The sequence below is a fragment of the Sciurus vulgaris genome, assembly GCF_902686455.1.
Source record: "Sciurus vulgaris genome assembly, chromosome: 7".
Classification (NCBI taxonomy): Eukaryota; Metazoa; Chordata; class Mammalia; order Rodentia; family Sciuridae; genus Sciurus; species Sciurus vulgaris.
This window is the reverse complement of record NC_136467.1, coordinates 19,896,114-19,922,528: the sequence shown is the minus strand read 5'-3', so window position 1 is coordinate 19,922,528 and position 26,415 is coordinate 19,896,114. Positions and strand designations below refer to the sequence as shown.

The window sequence follows — 26,415 nt, the reverse complement described above, 5'->3', positions numbered from 1 at the left end:
TGAACCAGCCAGCTGCAGTTCTCTCCCATATCATCAGTTAACGCTCTTGTCTGAGCTGTGGCATTTTTCCACAAACCAAGGAGCTGGGGGTTTTGTGATGTGTTGATGCTTCTATTTGGGCTTCACTAGACTGTGTTAGGCCACTGAAGGTGGCTAGGTGAAGAGACAGATATCCCAATTTGATCATTTAATCTTATTAGAAAGGAAACAAGAAAGCTTTATTTTCAAGATACAAGAAAATCTTTTTGGGTTTCATTACAATGCTCATGAAAATTTTATAGATGCTAAATGTAAGTCCTAAATATTTTTAGATAATATAATTCTTTTAGAATGGCTTTGACTAAATTATTGCTGTATTTATGTGATGTTTATCTTAAAATTTTGAAAACTACTATCACATTGTCCAACAAATATTTGAAACACATAAACCAATAGTGAATAGGTTTTTGCCTCTTTGAAATTCTAGTTTTTTTTTTTTTTTTTTTTTTGCGGTACTGGGGATCAAACTCAGGGCCTTGTGCTTGCGAGGCAAGCACTCTATCAGCTGAGCTATCTCCTCAGCCCGAAATTCTAGTATTTTGATAACTGAAAAAGAGTCTTTTTTTAACTTCACTTTCTTTCTTTTTTAAATTTTTTTTCACTTTCTTTTTTTTTTTAATTTATTTTTATTGTTAACAAATGGGATACATGTTGTTTCGGTTTGTACGTGAAATAAAGGCATGCCATTTGTGTAATCATATATCTACACAGGGTAATGGTGTTTGATTCATTCTGTTATTTTTTTCCTTCCCCCCACCCCTCCCACCCCTCTTTTCCCTCTATGCAGTCCCTCCTTCCTCCATTCTTGTCCCCCTCCCACCTCCCATTAAGTGTCATCATCTGCTTATCAGCGTGATCATTCATCCTTTGGTTTTTTGAGATTGGCTTATCTCACTTAGCATGATATTCTCCAGTTTCATCCATTTGCCTGCAAATGCCATAATTTTATTCTTCTTTATGGCTGAGTAATATTCCATTGTATATATATATATATATCACAATTTCTTGATCCATTCATCAATTTAAGGACATCTAGGTTGGTTCCACAGTCTGGCTATTGTGAATTGAGCAGCAATGAACATTGATGTGGCTATATCTCTGTAGTATACTGATTTTAAGTCGTTTGGGTATAGGCCGAGGAGTGGGATAGCTGGGTCAAATGGTGGTTCCATTCCATGCTTTCTGAGGAATCTCCACACTGCTTTCCAGAGTGGCTGCACTAATTTGCAACCCCACCAGCAATGTATGAGTGTACCTTTTTCCACACATTCTCGCCAACACCTATTGTTGCTTGTGTTCTTGATAATTGCCATCTAATTGGGGTGAGATGGAATCTTAGGGTAGTTTTGATTTGCATTTCTCTTATTACTAGAGATATTGAACATTTTTTCATTTATCTGTTGATTGCTTGTAGATCTTCTTCTGTGAAGTGTCTGTTCATTTCCTTAGTCCATTTGTTGATTGAATTATTTGTATTCTGGTGTAGAGTTTTTTGAGTTCTTTATAGATTCTGGAAATTAGTGCTCTATCTGAAGTATGAGTGGCAAAGATTTTCTCCCACTCTGTAGGCTCTCTCTTCACATTACTGATAGATTCCTTTGCTGAGAGAAAGCTTTTTAGTTTGAATCTATCCCAGTTATTGATTCTTGCTTTTATTTCTTGTGCTATGGGAGTCCTGTTAAGGAAGTCTGATCCTAAGCCGACAGGTTGAAGATTTGGACCTATTTTTTCTTCTAAAAGATGAAGGGTCTCTGATCTGATTCTGAAGTCCTTGATTCATTTTGAGTTGAGTTTTGTGCAGGGTGAGAGATAGGGGTTTAAGTTTCATTCTGTTGCATATGGATTTCCAGTTTTCCCAGCACCATTTGTTGAAGAGGCTATCTTTTCTCCATTGCATATTTTTGGCACCTTTGTCTAATAGGAGAAAATTATATTTATTTGGGTTTGTGTCCATGTCCTCTATTCTGTACCATTGATCTACCTGTCTATTTTGGTACCAATACCATGCCGTTTTTGTTACTATTGCTTTGTAGTATAGTTGAAGTTCTGGTATTGTGATACCCGTTTCACTCTTCCTGCTAAGGATTGTTTTAGCTATTCTCAGTTTCTTATTCTTCCAGATGAATTTCATGATTGCTTGCTCTATTTCTGTAAGGTACATCATTGGGATTTTAATTGGAATTGCATTGAATCTGTATAGCACTTTTGGTAGTATGGCCATTTTGACAATATTAATTCTTCCTATGCAAGAACATGGGAGATATTTCCATCTACTAAGGTCTTCCTCAATTTCTTTCTTCAATGTTTTGTAGTTTTCATTGTAGAGATCTTTTACCTCTTTGGTTAGATTGATTCACAAGTATTTTTTTTTTTTTTTTGAGGCTATTGCAAATGGAGTTGTTTTCCTCATTTCCCTTTCAGATGTTTCATCGTTTGTGTATAAAAATGCTTTAGATTTATGTGTGTTGATTTTATAGCCTGCTATTTTGCTGAATTCATTGATGATGTCTAGAAATTTCTGGAGGAGGTTTTTGGATCCTCTAAATATAGAATCATGTCATCAGCAAATAGTGACAGCTTAAGTTCCTCTTTTCCTATTTGTATCCCTTTAATTTCTTTACTCTGTCTAATTGCTCTGGCTAGAGTTTCAAAGACAATGTTGAATACAAGTGTTGAAAGAGGACATTCCTCTCTTGTTCCTGTTTTTAAAGGGAATGGTTTCAGTTTTTCTCCATTAAGAATGATGTTGGCCAAGGGCTTAGCATAAATAGCCTTTACAATGTTCAGGTATGTTCTTACTATCCCTATTTTTGCTAGTGTTTTGAGCATGAAGGGGTGTTGTATTTTGTTGAATGCTTTTTCTGCGTCAATTGAAATAACCATATGATTCTTATCCTTAAGTCTATTGACATGATGGATTACGTTTACTGATTTACGGATGTTAAACCATCCTTGTGTTCCAGGGATGATCCCCACTTGATCATGGTGCATGATTTTCTTAATGTTTTTGGATGCGGTTTGCCAATATTTTGTTAAGGATCTTTGCTTCTATATTCATCAAGGATATTGGTCTAAAATTTTCTTTCCTTGATGTGTCTTTGCCTGGTTTGGGTATGAGGGTGATATTAGCTTCATAGAATGAGTTTGGTAGGGTACCGTATTTTTCTATTTCCTGGAATACTTTGAGAAGTGTTGGAATGAGTTCTTCTTTGAAGGTCTTGTAGAACTCAGCTGAGAATCTGTCTGGTTCTGTGCTTTTCTTCGATGGTAGGTTTTTAATGGCTTCTTCTATTTCTTTGCTTGAAATTGCTCTGTTTAAATTGTGTATGTCCTCCTGGTTCAGCTTGGGAGGAGCATATGTCTGTAGAAATTTGTCAATGTCTCCAGTAGTTTCTATTTTGTTGGAATACAGATTTTCAAAGTAGCTTCTCATTATGTTCTGTATCTCAGTGGTGTCTGTTGTGACATTTCCTTTTTTATCACAATTTTAGTAATTTGAGTTTTCCCTCTCCTTCTCCTTGTTAGTGTGGCTAAGGGTTTGTCTATTTTGTTTACTTTTTCAAAGAACCAACTTTTTGTTTTGTCAATTTTTTGAATTGTTTCTTTTGTTTCAATTTCATTGATTTCAGTTCTGATTTTAATAATTTCCTATCTTCTACTACTTTTGCTGTTATTCTGTTCTTCTTTTTCTAGGGCTTTGAGCCTAATGTTAGGTCATTTAGTTGTTGACTTTTCCTTTTTTTCTTAAATGCACTCCATGAAATGAATTTTCCTCTTAGTACCCAGAGTGTCATAGAAGTTCATAGTGTCCCAGAGTGTCATAGTGTTCATAGTGTCCCAGAGATTTTGATATGTTGTATCATTGTTCTCATTGACCTCTAAGAATTTTTTTTATCTCCTCCCTGATGTTTTCTGTTATCCATGTTTCATTCAATAGCATATTATTTAGTCTCCAGGTATTGGAGTAATTTCTGTTTTTTATTTTGTCATTGATTTCTACTCTCAGTCCATTATGATCTGATAGAACACAAGGCAGTATCTCAATTTTTTTGCATTTTCTTAGGGCTGCTTTGTGGCATCACATCTGGTCTATTTTTGAGAAGGTTCCATGTGCTGCTGAGAAGAAAGTGAATTCACTCGTTGATGGATGGAATATTCTATATACGTCTATTAAGTCTAGGTTATTGATTGTGTTATTGAGTTCTGTGGTTTCTTTGGTTGGTTTTTGTTTGGAAGATCTATCTAGTGGTGACAGCGGTGTGTTAAAGTCACCCAGAATTATTGTGTTGTGGTCTATTTGATTCCTGAAATTGAGAAGGATTTGTTTGATGTACAGGGATGCACCATTGTTTGGGGCATAAATATTTACTATCGTTATGTCTTCCTGATTTATGGTTCCCTTAAGCAGTATGAAATGTCCTCCTTTATCCCTTCTGACTAACTTTGGCTTGAAGTCCACTTTATCTGATATAAGGATGGAAACCCCCGCTTTTTTACTGAGTCCATGTGCGTGGTAGGATTTTTCCCATCCTTTCATCTTTAGTCTGTGGATGTCTTTTTCTGAGATGAGTCTCTTGCAGGCAGCATATTGTTGGGTCTTTCTTTTTAATCCATTCTGCCATCTATGTCTTTTGATTGATTAGTTTAGGCCATTAACATTCAGGGTTATTATTGAGAAATGATTTGTATTCCCAGTCATTTGGGCTTACTTTTGGTTTTTTAACTTGGCTTGGTTTCACCTTTGAGTGGGTTTTTCTCTTAAGGTAGTTCCTCCCTTTGCTGACCTCCATTGTTGTTTTTCATTTCCTCCTCATGGAATATTTTGTTGAGAACATTCTGTAGCTCAGGCTTTCTATTTGTAAATTCTTTTAACTTTTGTTTATCATGAAAGGATTTTATTTCATCTTCAAATCTGAAGGTTAGTTTTCCTGGGTATAGGATTCTTGGTTGGCAACCATGTTCTTTAAGAGCTTGAAATATGTTGTTCCAGGTCCTTCTAGCTTTTAGAGTCTGGGTTGAGAAGTCTGCTGCTATTTGTATTGGTTTCCCCCTATATGTAATCTGATGCTTTTCTCTCGCGGCCTTTAACATCCTATCTTTATTTTGAATGTTAGGCATTTTCATTATAATGTGCCTTGGTGTGACCTGCTGTGATTTTGTGCATTTGGTGTTCTGTAAGCCTCTTGTATTTGATTTTCCATTTCATTCTTCAGGCTTGGGAAATTTTCTGATATTATTTCATTGAATAGGTTGTTCGTTCCTTTGGTTTGTATCTCCATGCCTTCCTCAATCCCAATAATTCTTAAATTTGGTCTTTTCATGATGCCCCTTAGTTCTTGGAGACTCTGTTCATGATTTCTTACCATCTTCTTTGTTTGGCAACTTTATTTTCAAGATTAAATATTTTGTCTTCATTGTCTGAGGTTCTGTCTTCCAAGTGGTCTAGTCTTTTGGTGATGTTTCCATTGAATTTTTTATTTGTTTTATTGTTTCCTTCATTTGAAGGATTTCCTTTTTTTTTTTTTTTTGAGAATCTCTATCTCTTTGTTGAAACAATCTTTTGCTTCCTGCAGTTGCTATTTCAACTGCTTATTGGTATTATCAATCATTGCCTGCATTTGTTCTCTTATCTCATCCTTTGCTTCGCGAATCATCTTAATGTATAATCTGAAGTCTTTTTCGACATTTCTTCTACCATACTGTCATTGGATTCTATTGATATAGAATCTAGATTTGTTTGGATCATTTTCTTCCCTTGTTTTTTCATGTTGTTCATGTATCTTCCCCTCTAGCAGTGCAGATCTGGGGTATTGCAGATTCCCCCCATAGGCTTATAGTGGACCTATAGGTTTCCAAAACTTTTTCTTTAAGGGGAGATCAATATTAGCAGTGCCAATTCAGACACTATGCAATCCTAGACCAATTAGCCCCAATGAGGACATTAACAATATTGTCATAATAAACAATGAGTTCAAATATTATCTTCAGTAAAACAAACAGATTTGCAATAAGGTCTGCAGTTTCTAATGGAGGACAAAGAGGATGTGGAAGAATGTAGGATGTAGCTGTTAATGGAATAAGAAAAGAATATACAGAAGTTCCAGATAATAGATAGGGTGAGAGTAAAATCAAAAGAAATTGGATGTTAGCATGCAAAAAGGGAGAAAGAGACTCTGAGGGAACAGGTATACAAAAGGGAAAAGAGAGCAAGAAAAGTAAAGAAATAAAAACTTCAAATTGTCCAATAAGGAGAAAAAAGAAAATCTGCACTATAACAGTCATATAGTATTCAAACCTCCCAGCCTTCAGTAGCCTGATGCATGAGAGGTACCTGACAATGAGCTACAAGTCTCCAGCAGGCATCTCAGGATGGGATATACCCCACCTAAAGATCGGAGCCTCCCTCTAGTCCACCATCTTGGATCTCCCCTAATTTCACTTTCTTGATAATTAATGAGATTGGTGATTTTTTTATATGCTTATGACCCCATTTATTGTTGAGTTTAGATTACTTGTTTATACCTTTGTCCATTTCTCTACTGGTCAGTTACAACTAATGCTCTTATTAAGTTAAATATCTAAAACTATCCTAACTACTAAAGATACATCATTGAACAGCAAGTTATAAAGAGGTGTTATGATGGCATTTATCCTCTAAGAGGAATAAAAAATATGAAATATTGAGTAGATGTATTGAGATAAAAGCAAGAGGTAAGATTGGGATTTATTGAGAGGCTACTTAAAGATAATTTATAAGAAGTTTTTCAGAGAAGGTGGAATTTATGCTGAGATATGATTGACCAGACTATCTGATAGAAGAGCATGTTTCTGGGGACAGGTAGCACAGAAGCATGAATGAGTTTGGGGTATTCTAGGAAGAGAACAACAGCCATGAGGCTGAAGCAGGTGAGGGAGGGGATGTTAGTATATTTCTAATAAGTGATTTCTACAATGAGGAAAAGAGGAAGTTGGAGAGGTCGGAAGGCTCAGCCCATGTTTAGCCTGGTCACGTAGGGGAAGGAGTTTCAATCTCATTCCAAGCATGTTGGATAGCAATTGGAGCTCTCTGTCATGGAGTAACACACTCTGGTTTACACCTTAATAGAAAACTCAGATTGCTAGGTGTGAAATGAATTGCTGGGGACAAGAATGTAAGCAAGGAGTCTAATTGGGGAGGCTAAAGTCGTTACCTAGGTAAGAATGGCCGGCTCAGATTCCCTTTATCTGTCTGGTGCACCAACCTCTCAGCTACTATTTGAGTATGTTTCTATCAACACTAACTACCTGCTTCCTGGGATCTATACTTCCTCTCCCCTTGGGTGAAGTTTAGTCAATGACCATCACACACAACACAGCTCCCTTGCTGAAAGGTGGGAGTAACTCTGAGGTTTGATGTGCTCTAGCGCCTCCCTCTGGGACCAGCTAGAAGCTCATGTTCAGCTGAGAAAATCTTCCTGCATAGCTCTTCCCTCTGTGCTTCCCTGCTTCTCTTGATTCTCTTCTCCTCTATAAATTACTTGAGTAAGAATCTTCAACTTAGTTTCTGTTTTTCGAGAACATACTAAGACATGGTTTAGGGTGGCAGAGGTTTGAAGCAAATAGGAGAGAATGAATTAGGAGTTTTTCAGAGACTGGGATGTGAGAAAAACACAGAAATTAAATCAGCTCCTACATTTTATTATTGAGTAATTTGGTGGACAAAGATACTATTTACTAATAGGACCTATCTGGAAGGAGCATATTTGCAAGATGGATAAGGAAAAAATTTCTTTGGATATGGTGTTTGAGATGTCTATGAATGGCTACAACAGACTGGCAAATGAAGGGTTGTCTTTTGTTCCAGAGGACAATTTAGTCTGAAGTTCTGTCTACATGGGACTCAACAGTGGAGTTAGATGACAAACATAACTGAGGGGAATAACTGGGGTGAGAGCATAGAAGAAGAGAGAAACTTCCCTGGGACTGGGTCCTTGCCTGACAGTATTTACAGGTTGAGCAGAGGAGAAAAATCAAGCAAATACACTCAAGAGTGTTCAGTAAGTGGTGAGGAAACCAGGAGAAGATTGTGTCTCTTTAACCAAGAGAACAAATCGTTTCAAGGGGGTGTGGTCCTGAATGTAGCTTAGGTGATTGATGACAGTGGAGACAGAACAAATCAGGAGAGGTGGCAACAGGGAGCTTTTCAGTGGCCCTGGCAACAGAGTTTGACAAGAGAAGATTCTGGGATGATTGGAATACATATGTCTGAACTAATAAGATTATACATTAAATGTTTGCAAGATTTTGTATATCAATTATACTTCAGTTATGAAAATACAGAAAAAGGGAGAATGGGAGATAAAGAAGCAAAAACCCTGGCCTAGGCAATTATGGCAGCCGGGTAAGTACTAATGCAAGTGCAGCATTGAGTCCAGAGATTTTTTTTTTTTTTAATGGACACTATTAGGAAGGAGAAAGTGATTATCCAAGAGAGGGAACAAAGCAGGAGGAAACTCTTGAGCAGATGACAAGTGATGGGAGCTAGTGTCTTTGAGCATGTGTTAACTCTTATCCTCAAGTACTTCAAATTTACACCAGGAAAAATGTCAGGGTATATAAGAATAAAGGTGCATAGATGTTGCAGATGGCTGAATTAGTTTTTGTCTCATTGTTTCTTCTTGGACTATGAAATGAGGATGACCCCTGAGGTGGGATGGTGATGGAGTCTGCTAGGTTTGAAAATTTAAAGAGAGAAGAGGAAGGACAGAATAATCATATTAGAAACTAAGAAAATTTATTTACAGGGTGGTATTGTATAATTTCCTTATACTATGCAAACACTATATATATATATATATATATATATATATTTTTTTTTTTTTTTTTTTTTTGTGGTGCTGGGAATTGAACCCAGGGTTTTGTGCATGCGAGGCAAGCACTCTACCAACTGAGCCATATCCCCAGCCCAATTTCCTTCTACTATGGAGAACCACTTTTGGAATGTGTGCTCAGGAATTTTAAATAAAACCAGTTAATAAGGTTGTGAATTTATTCCAGCTGGGTTTAAGTGATCAGGCATAGCTGCAGACAGGGGGCTGGTTGGGGTTAACTAGGGTTAGGGTTTCATCAGGAAAATACAACTGAGCTAAGAATTTGAAATGAAGTGGTGATGAAGATAGGCTATAAGGTCGAAGCCAGCCTAAGAGGGGAATGGGAAGAAACATTGGTTCATGGATTTCAAGTTTTTATGAGGTTGAACAAATTGCTGTGGTGGGGGTAGTGGAATACATGAGCTCGGGTGGTAAGGGGATGCAAACAGAGACTGGAATGCTTGGCATCCACATTTAGAGATGTTGTAGACATCTATCAGTAAGGTCAGAAGTGTGGCCATGAAAGTAGGTGGGTTACAGAAAATGTCAAGGACGGAGACTGAGGGACTGTGAGGATATTGTATTGGGTGTATCATCCACAAAAGTACTGATGTCCCCAAACCCAGGACAGTGGAAGGGATATAGAAGGCCCTAAGGTGAAGGATAAATCATCAGCCACGAGAGAAAGGGAGAGATGGTGAAGTGTGATATTTGTTTTATGTCACTGATTTCTGAGTTCTTAGTCTTTTAAAGTACATTTTATTATGAGAATGTTATAACATTAAAATGCAAGTATCAGGTGCAAATCTACCATCCTTCCATCGTTTCAGCAGAGGATGGTGGATGTTGACTAAACAGGGCAACGGTTTCTGGTCTGCTTACCTCTGGTCTAGCCAGGTGTCCCTCAGCTTCATGGACATGTTGAGTGTCTACCGCTTCACCTGGCAGTCAGCTGAAGCCAGTTGACCTCCCTACCCCAATGTGCTGCTGTCTCCCACGCAGTTAAAATCTGGGACAAACACAATTAATCAAGACTGTAAAATAGGGCAGCAGTCCTTTATTTCACAAAACTTGTTTCATTGTGGATGCCTAGCTCAGGTAACTTCTCGTCACATCCACAGAGTTGATTGACCACATTTGATTATTCCTTTTGATCCACCCAGATCTTCCTTCAGTTCCAGTTACATTCGAATTTATTTGGCAAATCTGTCCTCTCCCTTCCCAGCAACTAAAGAGTCCTTATTTCAGTTTGCAAGTGCTGTTCCTGCAACGGTAGCCTTGAACATCTGCTGATTATTGTTTTTGGACAGGGAATTACGGGGAGAGCGGAATGGATGCTTTCAAAGAGTTGGCTGCCCAGGAAGGCCTCTGCATCGCGCATTCAGACAAGATCTACAGCAACGCGGGCGAGAAGAGCTTTGACCGACTCTTGCGCAAGCTCCGAGAGCGCCTTCCCAAGGCCAGAGTGGTGGTGTGCTTCTGCGAGGGCATGACCGTGCGCGGCCTCCTCAGCGCCATGCGGCGCCTAGGTGTTGTGGGCGAGTTCTCACTCATTGGGAGGTAAGTCTGTCTGACTGTCTGTCTCTCTCTGTCTCTGTCTCTGTCTCTGTCTCTCTCTCTCCCCCCCACCCCCCATGCACCTGCACACACACACAGACTTTGGCACAAGTGTGACAGCTTTCCGTTGAACTTCCTGACTCCAAAATGGGTAAGGTGTGCAGGGCTAAACAGAACATCCGTTTGGGGTTTCCTTGAGGGTAGGGCTACTGGCTTCTGTCTTCCTGAGAGACGAGAACAGCACAATCAATAATGAGCTGATGAGATTCTTTCAGAAAAAAAGATGGGGAGTTGTTGGCTGGATGTGTCTCGTCCTGGAGAATCATTCTTTCCTTTGCTTCCTCTGCCTCCCAGTCAACCGCTTATGTCTTCCTACTTTGTAAGCATAGGCATCATGGTGGGAGGAGGGCAGCAGTGAACATAGAAAACATATATTCAGATTTGAAATTTAACGAAGTGAAGACATGAAGCTGAACTTTGGAACTGGGTAATATAATCTGTCACACTTATGGAGTGGCTAATTGTGATGTTTTTGGCACGTGCTTTCTGGAATCGCATGGTAGGTTGCAAAGTCTCTGCTCGAAGCCAGATCATATGTACTTGTGTGGGGACAGGTTTTCAGTGTCATTATATTTTTCCTAGGGTTTTTGACCTATCAGGTATCTTGTTGACTTTGTCACCTTCTAATATTATGTACAAGAAACCCACTGAGTCTACGTGAATGAAAGGCCCCAATGATCCTCAACACTTCCACCGTTATCTTCTCGTGCAGATCTCTGTGTCCCCACTTGTCTTCTCTACTGGCTGGAGTACAATGATGTTGTTTCTCCTGAAGAACCTCAACCCCTACCAACTTCTCTTGGAAGCTGGGTAGGAGTTGTGAGCACCTTCTCAATGGACTTCCCCTTGGGTCCTGAACTTGTGGTAATGACTATGATGGTAGTAAGACTAACCTCATCATCATCTGGAATTAGAGGCATATGACACTTCAGAGACTTTAGAGAAGAAGGTAGGGTAGGAATACAAACACATGAACAAAGAAACGAGGAGTTGCTCTCCAGGAATGAAGAGATGATGAGGCCTGGTCAAACTAGAATTCAAGGTTAAGAAAATGTTGAATTTGGATAGGATTGGCACACTAGCATTAACAATCAATCTGGCTTCTTCTACATGATGCAATTGTGGGAAGCCATTGAAAATGGTCATAAGAAAGCAGGTCCTTTGAGAAGGAGCACTTGAAGAAGGAGTAATACTTCTTTAGGAGTGAAAAGGATGTAATCAGCATCGTTGAAGTGTTACTTGGAATAGTGTTCTTAATATATGTGCTAGGACAGATGGTGCACAGATATTCAGTCCTTTCCACTGCTTTTGTGAAAGGACTGTTTTTATGAAGTGTGCTTATTTTAAAAATTTCTTCTTTTATAATTTTAAAAACAATAGCCTCTTTTGCAGAATTTATGCTCTTTCATACTCTCAGGGGCTATCTACCTTAGTTCTAGAGGTCTTGAAGAGATGTGGCAAGTATATGAACTTTGGGGTGTATAGAATGCTCAATTATGAAATATAGTTATACAGAATGCTTCAATGTAACTGGAGGATGAAAGAGTCATTTCATCATCATTATTTAAAAACTAGTGAAGGATAAGAATGGCCCTTAAGCCCCTCTGACTCTTGTTTACCTGCCAATCGTAAGGCATTTGGGCTCATGCTAGTCTTTTTGAGATTCTCACATGTACTTGCTCATGAAGAGGTCAGCCGCATGTGATGCTGACTTCTGCTCCTCTTCTTATCTGTCTCACCTCTGCTAGGATCTACCTACAAATCCTAGGGAACTGTTGACAGAGTGAACAGGTGAGCTTCCAAGTACACTGCTTCCTGTACCCATGGTTACTGCCATTGATGTATAGATTCCCTGACATGCCAAAGCTGTACACACTCTCCCACAGTGAGGGCAAATGTCTCTCTCTTTCTGGGTCATTTTCCATGAAAGTCTACCCAAGTGTGCTGGATCTCCTCCCATATCTTGGAAGAGTTGAAGAGAACACCCTTTTTACATTTTCTTTTCACTTCTTTCTCCCTTCTCTAAGCTCCTGACATGAGTGGATAGGGACCTGAGCTGGGGAATGAAGTCCAAGCCCAGTAGCAGCACCATGAATACTTAGAATTAACCTTCCCTTCAGGTGATTGATTAGCTCTTTTTCAGGGGTGAGATTATCCTAAATGCTGCTCTGTCATTCATGCCAGTGGACTTGGTTCCCCCGTTTCAGCTGATATGTCCTGTATTGTTCCAGTTCAAACACAAGCTACAACTTCCTGATACCTTAGTAATGCGATCACATTTAAAAGGGATTTTCCTACCAAAAGATGAACTCCTTTAGGGTTAGGAGCCAGTGTTTATCTTCCTTCATAATAGATAGCATGGTTCTTGTTGTGCAAGATTCACAAGAGGGTAATGTATAGGTGGTGATAGAACTCTGTTCATACAGGTGAAGATTAGTAGTAAGTTCTTGTGTAGATGGCAATATATATGTTTATATATATGTTAAATTTCCAGTGGAACTTAACCCAGGAATGCTTTACCACTGAGCCATATCCCCAGTTCTTTTTATTTTTTATTTTGAGTCAGGGTCTCACTAAGGTGCTTACGGCCTCCTTAAGTTTCTGAGACTGGCCTTGAACTTGTGATCCTCCTGCCTCAGCCTCCCAAGTCACTGGGATTACAGGCATGCACCACCACACCTGGCAACAAAAGACATTTTGTTTAATAATTAGAAATTCTTGAATGAAAACTTGCATGTCCTTTTTCATGATTCTTGTTTCTGCTTGGACTTTATATCCAAGGTATCAGGAACAATTGTCACTGCCAGGAAAACATATCCAGACTTTGACAGCTTATCATCACTTTCACTGCTTCTATTCTAGTCCAAGTCACAAGGAGTTCTCACCTGGCTTGTTGAAATAACCATCTCATTGACAACCCCTGCCCCAAACTGACTATTCTTTTTTTAAAATTTTATTTTATTGGTTCTTCTTAGTTATCATGACAGTAGAATCCATTTCGATAAAATTATACAAGCATAGGATAGATCTTATTCTAATTAAGACCCCATTCTTGTGGGTGGGCACAACGGTGGGACTCACTTAGGTAATTTCATATGTGTACATAGGAAAATTGTGTTCAATTTATTCCACTGTCTTTCCTATTACTATCCCACCTCCCTTCCTTTCGTGGCCATCTATTCTTACCATAGAATGAACCCATAATAGTAAATATAAAAAGTGCTCTTTTAGAAATTTCAGTCAAGTGATAGCACTCTTTACCTTTCACACTCAATACCTTAACATGGTTTCCAGTTTCCAAATTGTTTACAAAGGTCACTCGTTCTATATTAACTGAGTTACTTCAATACATGCTCCTTGACTTAAGAATGGGGTTACATCTCAAAAATTCCAGTATAAGGTAAAAAAAAAAATATCACAAGTTGAAAGTACATTGAATGCACCTAACCTGCCAAGCACCACAGCGGCACAGCGTGCTGTAGATTAGTGTTGGTTGTTCACCCTTGGTACCCTGCTGCTGGCTGGGAACTGGGCTCATGCTGATGCCTAGCATCACAAGAGAGTTATTGTCCCACACAAAGCTAGCCTGAGAAGAGGTCAAAGTTCTACATTCAAAGTATAGTTACTGCTGAATGTGTCACTTTTCCACCCATCATAAAATCAAAAGTTTGATGAGCCATTGTAAATTGGGGATCGCTCCTAATGGAATAGTAAACCACAATGGGAGAGAAACAGAATTTTAACAAAGGAAGTTCTCAGATATGATTAAACATTCTCTATTTAATGAACATTTATGATATTAGCTATAATGATATAGTGATGCAGCTGCTGCAGACATCTGTTAAGGATGTGCTGTATGCCAGGCACTATGCTAAGCGTTTAATGTATATTAACTTATAAAATTAGCACAAGCATGTGACGAAATAGGTACCAATACCATTGTCATTTTGATGTATGGAGAAGTCAAGCGACTTGTCAAGCAGTGCTACAGAGCCTGAACTGGGATTTGAACTTAAGTACTGAGGCTTCAAAGAATCTGTGCTGCTAATTAGTAAGTTTTACTGCGTGTCAAACTGTTAGTATTTTGTTTAAGAGATATTGGCATTAAAATTAGTTTCCTTTGAATTTGCTCTTCCTTCCAGACATTTATTTCATTGTTTAGATTCATGTTTTTTTGGGGAAAATTAACTGAAATATCTATATCCTATGAGAAATTTATTTTCCATTTCCAATTATCCTCTATTTCTTTGAATCCAATTTATTTCTCTTCTGGTATTAAATATTTTAGATGATTCCATAAAGATGACATTTAATTTAATTTTTTTAAAAGCTTTTTTTTTCTATATTAACATGAGACTCCACAATAGCTTTCTTTTTGTACACCATCCTTTATCTATGGAACTGCACTTATGTAGAAGGTAATTAGGAATAGATGAATGGTAGTTCTCTGAAATTCTAAATTATAACTATTACAATCCTAATGGGGAACTGATGGAGCTGTTCTAATTCTTATATTCTTTTACTTGAAGAAAGTAAAAAATATAATTTATGTACATGAACACATAATAATAGCTCCTGTTTGTTGAGAGCTTGGTATGTACCAGGCCTTTAATCTGTGAAGTTTGTATTCCTAACAACCCTAAAAGCTTGGTTTGTAGGTAGAGAAGTCAAACAATCACCCATAATTTTTAAACTTAATAAGTCGTAGAGATAAGACTCAAACTCACTATGACATCACATCACCACGTAGGTTGGTAAGTACTGAACTGCAACCTCCTCAAAGCTGGGAAGCAGGTTTTATAGAAAGATGTTTCCCAAGTTAACTATGGTTTGACTTATGACTTTTCTTCATTTTTATTTTTACTTATTCATTTTTTAATCATTTATTTATTTTTTACAGACTGCATTTTGATTCATTATACACAAATGGGGCACATCATTTCATCTCTATGGTTGTACACAATATAGATTCATACCATTGGTGTAATCACACATGTACATAGGGTAATGAGAGAAGAATGGAGGAACTTTAGATTATGTAGAAGGAAATGAGGGACGGGGTATGAAAAATGGTGGAATGAGACTTATGACTTTTCAAAATCACAGTGGTGTGAAAGTGATATGCAATCAGTGGAAACCATACTTTGAATTTTGATCTTGGAAAATAATGTGCAATCCAGTGTTCTTTCATAATGTGGGGCCAAGGTAATAAGCCACAGCTCCCAGATGGTCATGTGATAATGAAAGCAAACAACCGAAGTGTACAAGGCACTGTGTTGCTGAACTTTAACATTCAGTAGGTTAGGTGTTAATATAGTTTGGATCTTAAGTGTTCCCCCTAAGGTCCGTGCATTAAAGCATTTCTCCCCAGGGCAGTCCTATCAGGAGGTGGTGGAACCTTTGAGAAGTAGGGACTTGTGGCCCTGTGGTCCTTAGGTCCTTGCAGGATGGCCCCTAAAAGAAACTCTGAAATCTTCCTCACTGCCTTTTGCTTCCTGGTGAGGTTTTGCTCGGCCACACTCTCTGCTCCCACCATGATGTACTGCTTCGCCACAGGCCCCAACCAATGAGACCAACTAGAACCTCAGAAACTGTGACTTGGACTAAACCTTTTCTCTTTATAAGTTGATTAACTGAGGGATTCATTATAATGACAGAAAGCTAACACAGGCGTATTAAACTCATTTATAACTGAACAATGCTTTCAACTTATAATGGGTTTATCAGAACATAACCCAATTGTAAGTTGAAGAGCTTCTGTAGTTAACTTACTTCCTCATTGTACCTAGCGTGGTGTTTTGGCATTGGAACTATCCATTAACTATGTCAGAAATATTGGAGAATAGTAGAGGAGGTGGCCTCATGTGTGATCACTGATTTCCCTCTTATATATTACCTAGTTTGGTAAAGGTTTATGTTCTCCAATTAGCTCCTGGTTTGAGAATTATCTATAAAATTGGAACTTATATTTGCCTACCTTTTAGGTTCTATGTGCCTATTCACAAGGTGCTTGCTTGCCTGGGAAATCATAGCTGAGCCTCATTGGTAGGTTCCTTGTGGAGATGTCAGACCTCTAAAGACATGCTCTGAGGATAAGAAAGAGTCTCCTGGTTGTAGTTCTATGCATACTGTTGGCACCCTGGATCTCTGCCCTGAATTTTCTTTTGGGAAGAACGTATAGTGAATTTACATTCTACCTTGTTAGGGATCTCTGATTAGCCATACTATACTAGGTATAGAATGCTTATTTATATATATTTTTAATCCCTTTTATTGGTTTATAACTACATCTAATTTCTCTACTGTCCAAAATAAACATTCAATAAAAACAATGAAGTTAATATTTGTTTCATCCTCTCTCTCTAGCACATCCTGGTCAATGAAATTATATGTTCTTTTCATTTCAAATGTTTTGTCTATCATCTCTGCCATTCTTTGATTTCTTCATCTACTAGACCAACTTCCCATCATCTGTCACCACAGAGAAATACCACAGCCTACCTTTTATCTAAAATTTGATCCAAAAAAATACAAACAAGCATGCTTTTAAGTTGAATACACAATAAAGACATTAGACACAAATTCAGAAAAAAAATAATTGGAATGGAGTAATTATATTCTTTGGAGAGAAGTCTATAGTTTGATTTTAAAGCAACTGAAAATCTTACTTTTTGACTGTGTCATTTTAAAAAAATTCTTTCTCTTTCAGAACCTAAACACACATTTGGAAAAATGACCTCAATATCCTTGAAATATAAGGTGATATATATATACCATGGTGTTATGTTTCCATATGGCTTTTTTAATGAAAAATGAATTACTTCAGATTTCATTTTTCCATTATGGGAAAAAATCGAAAGTTTTCAGCCTTTAGGCAAAATTGCAGAGGTTAAGGGTTTTAAAGTAAATGTGGACTTTCAATGAAGCATGACATGCCCAAATATGGATTATAATCAGGAGGCCAGACAGACCCTTGAGCATTTTCTGATGTGTAATTGTCACAGCTTACAGATACATAACCTGGCCTCCTCTCTGCTACCAAGGGTGGAAAATGATCACAAATTTATTAATAGTCTGTCCTTTCCTTGAAACACTCCTGCTTGAAGGCAGATTAATGAAAGTTCTGTAGAAGATTACTCCTCTAGAAAAGACTCTGTGAAATGTGTTCTAGGATTGGAAAGGGAATTTAGTTTTGAATATCCTGGAGAATCAACCTTATTTGTAAGAAATTGGTATTTTGAGCATAGATCTCAGACACAGAAATGCTCAAGATTTCTACAATAATTGGAGAGGCTGTTTGCAGTCTAATTTTAAATTATTTAACCCTTTTGTTATGTCAACACCTATTCCCATGTTTCAGATAACAGACACCTGAAAGGCTCCCTTCCCCTGGTTTCTGCTCAGGGTCTTAAAAAAGCTGAAGGAAAGGGGTTTGGATGCCTTCCATACGTAGAAGGTGCTGCTTCATTGGAGTGGATTTAAAAAGGAAGACATTTTAAGAGTTCGTTTTGTCTTGGCAGCTGGTCAGAAACAAGAGAGGATTGATCTTAGTACCTTTTGGTTGTCCCTTTGACAGTCTCTTCCCTCACTGGCTGCACATGACAATCATCAGGGATACTTGAAATTAAGACCCTGGACCTCATTCCAAGCTCTCAGTTACATTTATTGGTGGTGACTTTGGATTGTGTTAAAAATGAAAATTTAAAAATGATTTTTTCCTTTTTATTGGTTCTTTTCAGTAATACATGGTATCAGGATTCATTCTGACATCATCATGAAAGCATGGAATATAATTTGCTGTAGTTCGGCTCCTGGACGTCCCCTCTTCCCCTTGCCCTCCCCTCCTTCCCTGTACTCTGCTGATCTGTTTGCCTTTTTCTTTCCTTTTCTGTTTTCGGTTAACGTCTCGTGGACCTACATGGTGGTGAGATTCACTGTGGCGTGTTCATATACGCACACAGGAGAGCTAGGTCGGCTTCACTCCACTGTTCTTCCCTCCTTCTTCCCCTTCCATTCCCATCATCCTTCCAATGGTCTTCCTTCCATTTTAAAATGGTCTTCCTTCCATTTTAATGGAATGTCCCTTCCCCATTTTCTCTCTCTCTCTTCCCCACCCCTACCTTGTTTTGGACTATGAGAGAAAAACTTTGACTTTCTGAATCTGACTTATTTCATGTAGTTCCATTCATTTACGAGAAAAATACCACAATTTCATTCTTTTCTTGTGTGTGTGGTGAGTAAGTCTTCAGAAACATTGTCCTCTGATGCTGAGATCGGTGTACTCAGCTGGCACTCACTAGAAAGGACTTGCTTAAAGGATATTCGAACAGGAAGACAAAAATGAATTTTCACTCTGCTGCCTGTCCCTCCTTTCATTTGAGCTATTTTTTGTTTCTTGAAATTTATTTCTCTTCAGGACTTTGGTTTTAAAGTACAGATATTTCTGGGAGTAATAAATAATAGTAGTAACAATAAACACTTCGCAACTTTGATTATGCCCTGTGTTTCTATCTTCTGCTGTCCAGTGTAACCAAACTGATCTGTCCCCTGAAGCCATGCTCCAGTTTTCAGACTAATCAAGATGCACTAAACATGTAGTAGGGTTAGCTTTGGCCATCTCTGATTCTTAGGGTTTTCTGACTATGGATGAAGATAAATATCTCTCTCGCTAATTACCAGAATTGGAATATGAAGGATGGCTTGCTCCCGAAGTTGTTCCCTGTCTGCAACTGCTTGTCTACCTATCTATCATAAAACAGGGAAGATCTTAAAAATCTTTAGCTTCTTGGGCTCTACCTCCCTCAGATGCTAATACAATATGACTGGAGAGGGACTGAAGACTTTACATGTACGTTTCAAATCAGTTTCATTGAAAGTCACCAATTTTAGGTGTATTTTTGGCTGAGTTTTTTCAACTCAACGTAGTGATGTAAGTACCACAACGATCATGGGATGGTACAGCACATCTCTGTAAAACACTCTCCAGTGCTCCTTAACAGTCTTTCCTCCCAAGTCCCTTAAAACTCGAAACCACTGATCTACTTTCTATCATTAGACTTTTGCCTTTTCTAGAATTTCATGTAGAGGGGGTCATGAAGAATGTAATGCTTTGTGTCTGATTTTTATTTTTAATTGGGTTTTCAATTACTTTGAGACTCACTCATGCTGTTATGTGTATTGCTGGTTTCCTCCTTATTTCTGGGTAGTATTCCAGTGGTGTGGATTTGCCTGATTTGCTTATCCATTCACATTTTTTCTTTTTTTTTTTTTTGGTGGTGCTGGGGATTGAACCCAAGACCTGGTGCTTCTGAGGCAAGCACTCTATCAACTGAGCCATCTCCCCAGCCCATCCATTCGCATTTTGAGGGCATTTAGATTGTTTCCAGTTTGACTATTCTGAGTATGCCCCTATGAACATGTACAAGTCTTGTGTGGACTTACATTTTCAATTCTCTTTAGGACATATCTAGAGGAAAGATCGTGGGTCATAAATGTTTATGTTTAACTTTATAAGTTACTTTATAACAAACTGCTAAGTGTTTTCCAAAGTGTCTGTACAATTTTGCAGTTCCACCAGCAATGTATGAGAGTTCCAAATCCTCCACATCTTCACCAAAATAGTATTGTCAGTCTTTTTACTTTTAGCTGTTCTAGTGGGTGTATAGTGGCATCTCTTTGTGGTTTTAATTTGCATTTTCCTAATGACTAATAGCATTGAGTACTTTTATGTACTTATTTGCCATTTTAATATTTTTTGGTGAAATAGCTTGTAACATTTATATTCATTTTGTTATTGGGTTGTTTGTTTTACTGTTTTGGAGTTGTAAAAGTTGTTTAGAATTTCTGAATAAAAACTATTTGATACATATATCTATAGCAAGTATTTCTCCATATGCATCTGAAATTTTAATTTTATATTAATATCACTGGAAGAAGATGAAACCTTTCTAATTTTGACAAGGTATAGCTGTCAAATTCTTCTTTTATGGTTTTTGTATGTGACTCCAAGGTCACAAAAATTTTCTAGAAGTTTTATAATCTTTGCCCTTTTACTGAGTACAATATTCATTTGAACTTAATTTTTTGTGTGTGTTGAGGGAGATTTTTTCTTATGTTATCCAGTTATTCCAGAACATTTCATTGGAAGAACTGTTATTTCCCTATGGAAATAGCTTGTTATTTTGTTGAAAACAAGAAAATTATATGTCTATATATTTCCTTTTCCTGCCTAGAGATCACTGCAGTCATGGACAATTTGGCTCCTTCCTTGATTTTTTAAATTTCTGAGGAATTTTATATGTATTATTATTATATATACACACATATATATGTGTGTATATATAATATTATAATAATATAATATAAAAATACATATTTTAAATGACAAGTATATTTGTGTGTGTATAATTTTCTATTCCCCTTCCTTATTTTAAGTTAACTGAAACTTTTAGCATTCTGTTTTATCTTTATTTGTGGTTTACTAGGTATGATTCATTATTTCATTTTACCTAGAGTCCATTTCCCAAGAATGTTACCCTACATCATTTAGTGTAAGAGCTTTATAACAGTATGCTTTCATTTATCCCTCCTGTTCTGTGACTGTATTTATACTAAATATTTTACTCCTATATTTATTATTAAACTCTAAATACATTGTTATTTTTGCTTGAATGCTTATCTGTTTAAGGTGTCAAAAATGAAAAAAATCTCCTATACTTGCCCTCATAAACACTATTTTGATCCTCTTCTTTGTGGAGATCCATATTATCATCTGGATTATTTTCTTTCTGCCTGAAGACTTCTCTTTAATTTTGCTTGTAGAATACTTTATTTTGAACTGAAACAAATTCTCTCCATATTACTATTATTAGGAAATGTTTCTATTTTATCTTAGTTTGTAAATGTTTCCCTGCTATAGAATTATGTGCAGATAGTTGTTTTATAGTCTCAATACTATGGAGCTACTACTCACTTGCATTTTCACTTGCATAGCCTATGATGAGAAATCTGCTGTGATTCTTACCTTTGTTCCTCTGACATGTGTAATTATATCTGATTGCTTTTAAGCATTTTTTAATCACTATTATTCTGTAATTTGATTATAATAAGCTTTAATCTGACTTTCCTTTATTTATGTTGTGATTTTTAAAACACTTTTTAGGTGAGTTTATACTTTTTTAAAAAAAAAATCAAATGTGTAAAATGGTCATCATTTACTTGATTATTATTTCTATATTTGAAGAACTTTTCTTCCTGAGACTTCAATCATATGTATGCTTAAAATCTTGTTGTTTTATACAGGGATATTATGCAAATTTTTTTTTCACTTTTTTCCCCTCTTTTCTTCATTTTCAACAATTTCATTTACTGTAACAATACACTGATCCTGTCTTTTGCAGTGCTAATGTACTTTGATCCCATTATGTGTATTCTTTATTTTGGATGTTATATTTTCATCTTTAAAAATTATATTTGTGGTCTTTGCTTACTTTTTTCCCTTTAAACATGGTCATGTTTTTCTCTACTTTTTAGAATACTTAGGACACATTTAGAATAGCTGTTTAAATATCCTTGTCTATCTTACCACAACAGACTTTCCAATACAGTTTATGAAAGGATGAGTTTCATAAACTCAGTTTATGTGAAAGTTTTGTATAAGTTCCAAGATTTGTTTGGTCTATATTTTCTATTGAGTTTTTCTCCAGCTTTGGGTAGTTTCTTTTTCATACATTTTTCTTTTTCATATGGAGATTGAACCCAGGAGGGCCTAACCACTGAGCAACATCCCCAGCCCTTTATGTTTTTTTAATTTTGAGACAGGGTCTTGCTAATTTGCTTGGGGCCTCGCTGAGTTGCTGAGGCTGGCTTTGAACTCTCAATCCTCCTGCCTCAGCCTCCTGAGCAGCTGGGATTACAGGCATGTGCCACTGTGCTCAGTGGTAGTTTCCTCTCACATTTGTACATGTCATGATTTAGGCAAAGACTTGAGGTATCTTTACAGATCTTCCTTTTTATTAGTACATTATAGTTATATATAATAGTGGGGCTCAGTTTGATATAATAATACAAGCATGAAATATAATTTGTTCTACTTCAGTCTCCAGTACATCTTTTTTCTTCCTTCTTCCTCCCTCTAATCTACTGGTCTTCCTTCCATTTATTTATAGTTATCTTTTAATTAGTGCTTTTTAGATACAAATCAAGTGAACTTCACTGTGGTACCTTCATATATGTACATAGCATAGTTCGTCAATTCCATTCTGCCATTCCTCTTTCCTCATCCCTCCTCCCTCCCCCTCAATCTGGATTTCCCCTCCCCCATTGTGTTTTTTTCTTCATCTTTTGATTTAGCTTCCACATGTAAGAGAAAACATCTGACCTTGACTTTTTGAGTCTGGCTTATTTCACTTAGCGTAATGTTCTCCAGTTCTATCCATTTGCCCACAAGTGCCATAATTTCATTTTACTTGAGGGCTGAGTAAAACTACACTGTGAAATATACCACATTTTCTTTATCCATTCCTCTTGTCATCAGGCACCTGGGCTGTTCCATAACTTGACTACTGTGAGTTATGCTGCTATAAGCATTGATTTAGCTCCTTCACTGCAGTATGCTGATATTAATTCTTTTGGATTAATATTGAAGAGTGGGATAACTAGGTCATATGGTGGTTCCATTTTTAGAGTTTTGAGGATTCTCCATACTACTACCTGAAGTTGTTGTACTCATTTTCATTCCCACCAACAAGGTATGAATGCACCTTTTCCCCCACAACTTTGCCAGAATTTATTATTACTTGTGTTCTTGATAATTGTCCTTCTGCCTGGTTTGAGATGAAATTTCAATGTACTTTTGATTTATATTTCCCTGATTGCTAGGGAAGTTGATAATTTCTTATATAATTTTTGACCATGTGTATTTCTTGTTTTGAGAAGTTCCTGTTTATATTTTTGCCCATTTATTCATTGGGTGTTAAGTTTTTTGTGTTCTTTATGTATTCCGGATGTTAATTCCTTGTTGGAGGAGCAGCTTCTGTAGGCTCTTTCTTCGTGTTCTTAATCATTTCTTTTGCTGTGCAGACACTTTAATTTCATGCCATCCTATTTATTGATTCTTGGTTTTATTTCTTGTGCTTTAGGATCCTTGTTAAGGAAGTTAGGGCTTGTGCCATTAATATGTCCGAGTGTTGACTCTATGTTTTCTTCTAGCAGTTGCATAGTTTTTAGTCTAATTCCTAGGTCTTTGATCTACTTTGAGTTGACTTTAATGCGGGTGAAAGATAAGGATTTAGTGTCATTCTTCTACATATGAATATCCAGTTTTCCTAGCAGCATTTGTTTAAAAAGGCTTTTTCCCCTCCAACATATATATTTTTGGCATCAATGTCAAGATTCAGATGAATGTATCTGTGCAGATTTGTCTGTCTTCTATTCCATTCCATTGGTCTTCATGTCTGTTTTGGTGCCAATACAATGCGTTTTGTTACTATAGCTCTCTAATATAATTTTGAAGTCCAGTTCTGTGATGCCTCCAGCATCACTCCTCTTTCTCAGGATTGATTTGGCTATTCTTCTAAATTTACTTTAGGACTATTTTTTTTCTAGTTTTAAGAAGAAGGATATTGGTATTTTGATGGGGATTGCATTGAATCTCTATAATGCTTTTGATAAGATGGATATTTTGACAGTATTAATTCTGCTTATACAAAAACATGGTAGGTCTTTCCATCATCCAAGGCCTTCAGTTTCTTTCTTCAGTGTTGTATAGTTTTCATTGTAGAGGTCTTTCACCTCCTTCAATAGATTAATTGCCAAGTATTTATTTTTTGAGGTTTTTCTAATGGGATATTTTCCTGATTCCTTTTATAACAGATTAACTATTGGAGTATAAGAAAGCAATTGATTTAGGTGTGTTGATCTTGTATCCTGATACTTTGCTATATATTTTTTTTTAATTAACTCTAAAAACTTTCTGGTGGAGGTTTTATTTACTTCTTTATTTTTTTGGATCTTTTCAATATGAGATCATATCTTCAGCAAACCGAGATAACCTGACCTCTTATTTTCCTACTTTTATATCTTTAATATTGTTCTCCTAATTGCTCCAAGTAGAGTTTCAAAAACTTTGTGGAGTAGGAGGGTTAAGAGCTGACATCCTTGTCTCATTTGTGATTTTAGGAGAACTTGAACTTTCAGTTTTTCTTTACTCAGTATGATGTTGGCCTTGGTTTTCTCATATATAGCCTTCACAGTGTAAGGTAAGTTTCTTTTATACCTAGTTTCTCCAGCACTTTTCACTTGAGTGTGTGCTGGATTTTGTCGAATGCTTTTTATGCATTTATTGGTTTGTGAATTATGCTTATTGATTTGTGTATGTTGAGCTAACCTGGCATCCCTGATGTGAAATCCACTTCATCACAGTGTAAAATCTTCTTAATAAGTTTTTGAATATTGTTTACAAATATTTTATCAAGGATTTTTGAATCTGTGTTTATCAGGAGGATTAGTTTGAAGTTTTTTTTCCTTGCTATGTCTTTGCTGGTTTTGGTGTCAGGGTGATACTGGTTTCATAGAATAAATTTGACATTCCTTTTCTTTAAATTTAATGGAATAATTTGAGGATAACTGGCATCGATTCTTCTTTAAATATCTGGTAGAAATCAGCTGAGAATCCATCTGGTCCTAGGCTTTTCTTTGTTGAAGTTTTTAAATTGCTGCTTCAATCATTGCCTGATATTGGTCTGCTTAAGTTTTCTACTTCATCATGGTTCAATTCAAGTTGGTCACATGTGTCTAGAAATTTGTCAATATTTTCTAGATTTTCTAGTTTGTTATAGAAATTTTCAAAATTGTTTCTAATGATCCTGTGGATTCTTGAAGTGTCTGTGGTGACATCTTTTTCATCTCTAATTTTGTTATTTGGATTTTCCTTCCTTTTTGGTTAGGTGGGCTAAAGGTTTAGCAACCTTGTTTATCTTTTCAGAGTATCAACTCTTCTTTGCATTGTTCTTTGGTATTTTTTTATTCTCAATTTTATTAATTTTGGCTATAATCTTAATTATTTCCTGTCCTCTACTAATTTTGGAATTAATTTATTCTTTTTTTATGGCTTTGATATATAGCATCAGATTTGTGTGTGTGTGTGTGTGTGTGTGTGTGTGTGTGTGTGTGATCTTTCCTTTTTTTTTTTTTTTTTTTTAAATGTAGGAAACCTGTCCTGTAAACTTCCCTCTTAGAATTGCCTTCATACTATCCCAGGGATTTTGATATGCCATATTTCTATTCTTACTTTTTTCTAAGAAATTTTAATTTCTTCCTTAATTTGTTTTCTGATACAGTCCTCATACAAAATTTATTATTTAATCTCCAGAGTTAAAAAGATTTTGGATTTTTTAAAAAATCTTTGTTTTTGGTTTCTAATTTAATTCCATTATGATTTCATAGGATGCAGGGGATTATCTCTATTTTTTTGTATTGCTAAGAATTGCTTTGTGCCCTTAAGTGTGATCTATTTTAGATAAAATTCCATATACTGCTGAGAAGATGAATGTTGATGTATGAAATATTCTATGTCTGTTAGGTTCACTTAGTTAATAGTATTTTTAGTTCTCAAAAGTCTTTACTTAGTTTATATCTGTATTTCCTATGTGATGGTGAGAGAGGCATGTTGAAATCACCTAGTATTATTGTATTGTGGTCTATTTGATTCTTTATATTGAGAAGGGTATGTTTTATGTACATAAGTGCATAAATATTTGGGGCACAAATATTTATAATCATTATATTTTGTTGATGCATCATTCCATTAACCACTATGAAGTGCCCTGCTTTGTCTCTTCTGATTAATTTTGGCTTGAAGTCAGCTTTGTCTGATATGAGAGTAGCTACCTCTGCTTGCTTTTGGTCTCCA

At 36.6% G+C, this 26,415-nt stretch overlaps 1 protein-coding gene across 6 annotated transcripts in view; it reads left to right on the top strand.

Annotated features, from left to right (window-relative positions):
• Positions 1-26,415, top strand: part of GRM1 (glutamate metabotropic receptor 1) — a 394,312-nt gene that overhangs the window by 112,453 nt on the left and 255,444 nt on the right. For all 6 annotated transcript variants that reach the window (XM_079146824.1, XM_079146825.1, XM_079146823.1 and 3 more), the window contains one exon: positions 10,199-10,448. In XM_079146824.1, coding sequence (XP_079002950.1) covers positions 10,199-10,448 — 250 coding nt within the window. The remainder of the gene's footprint in view (positions 1-10,198; positions 10,449-26,415) is intronic.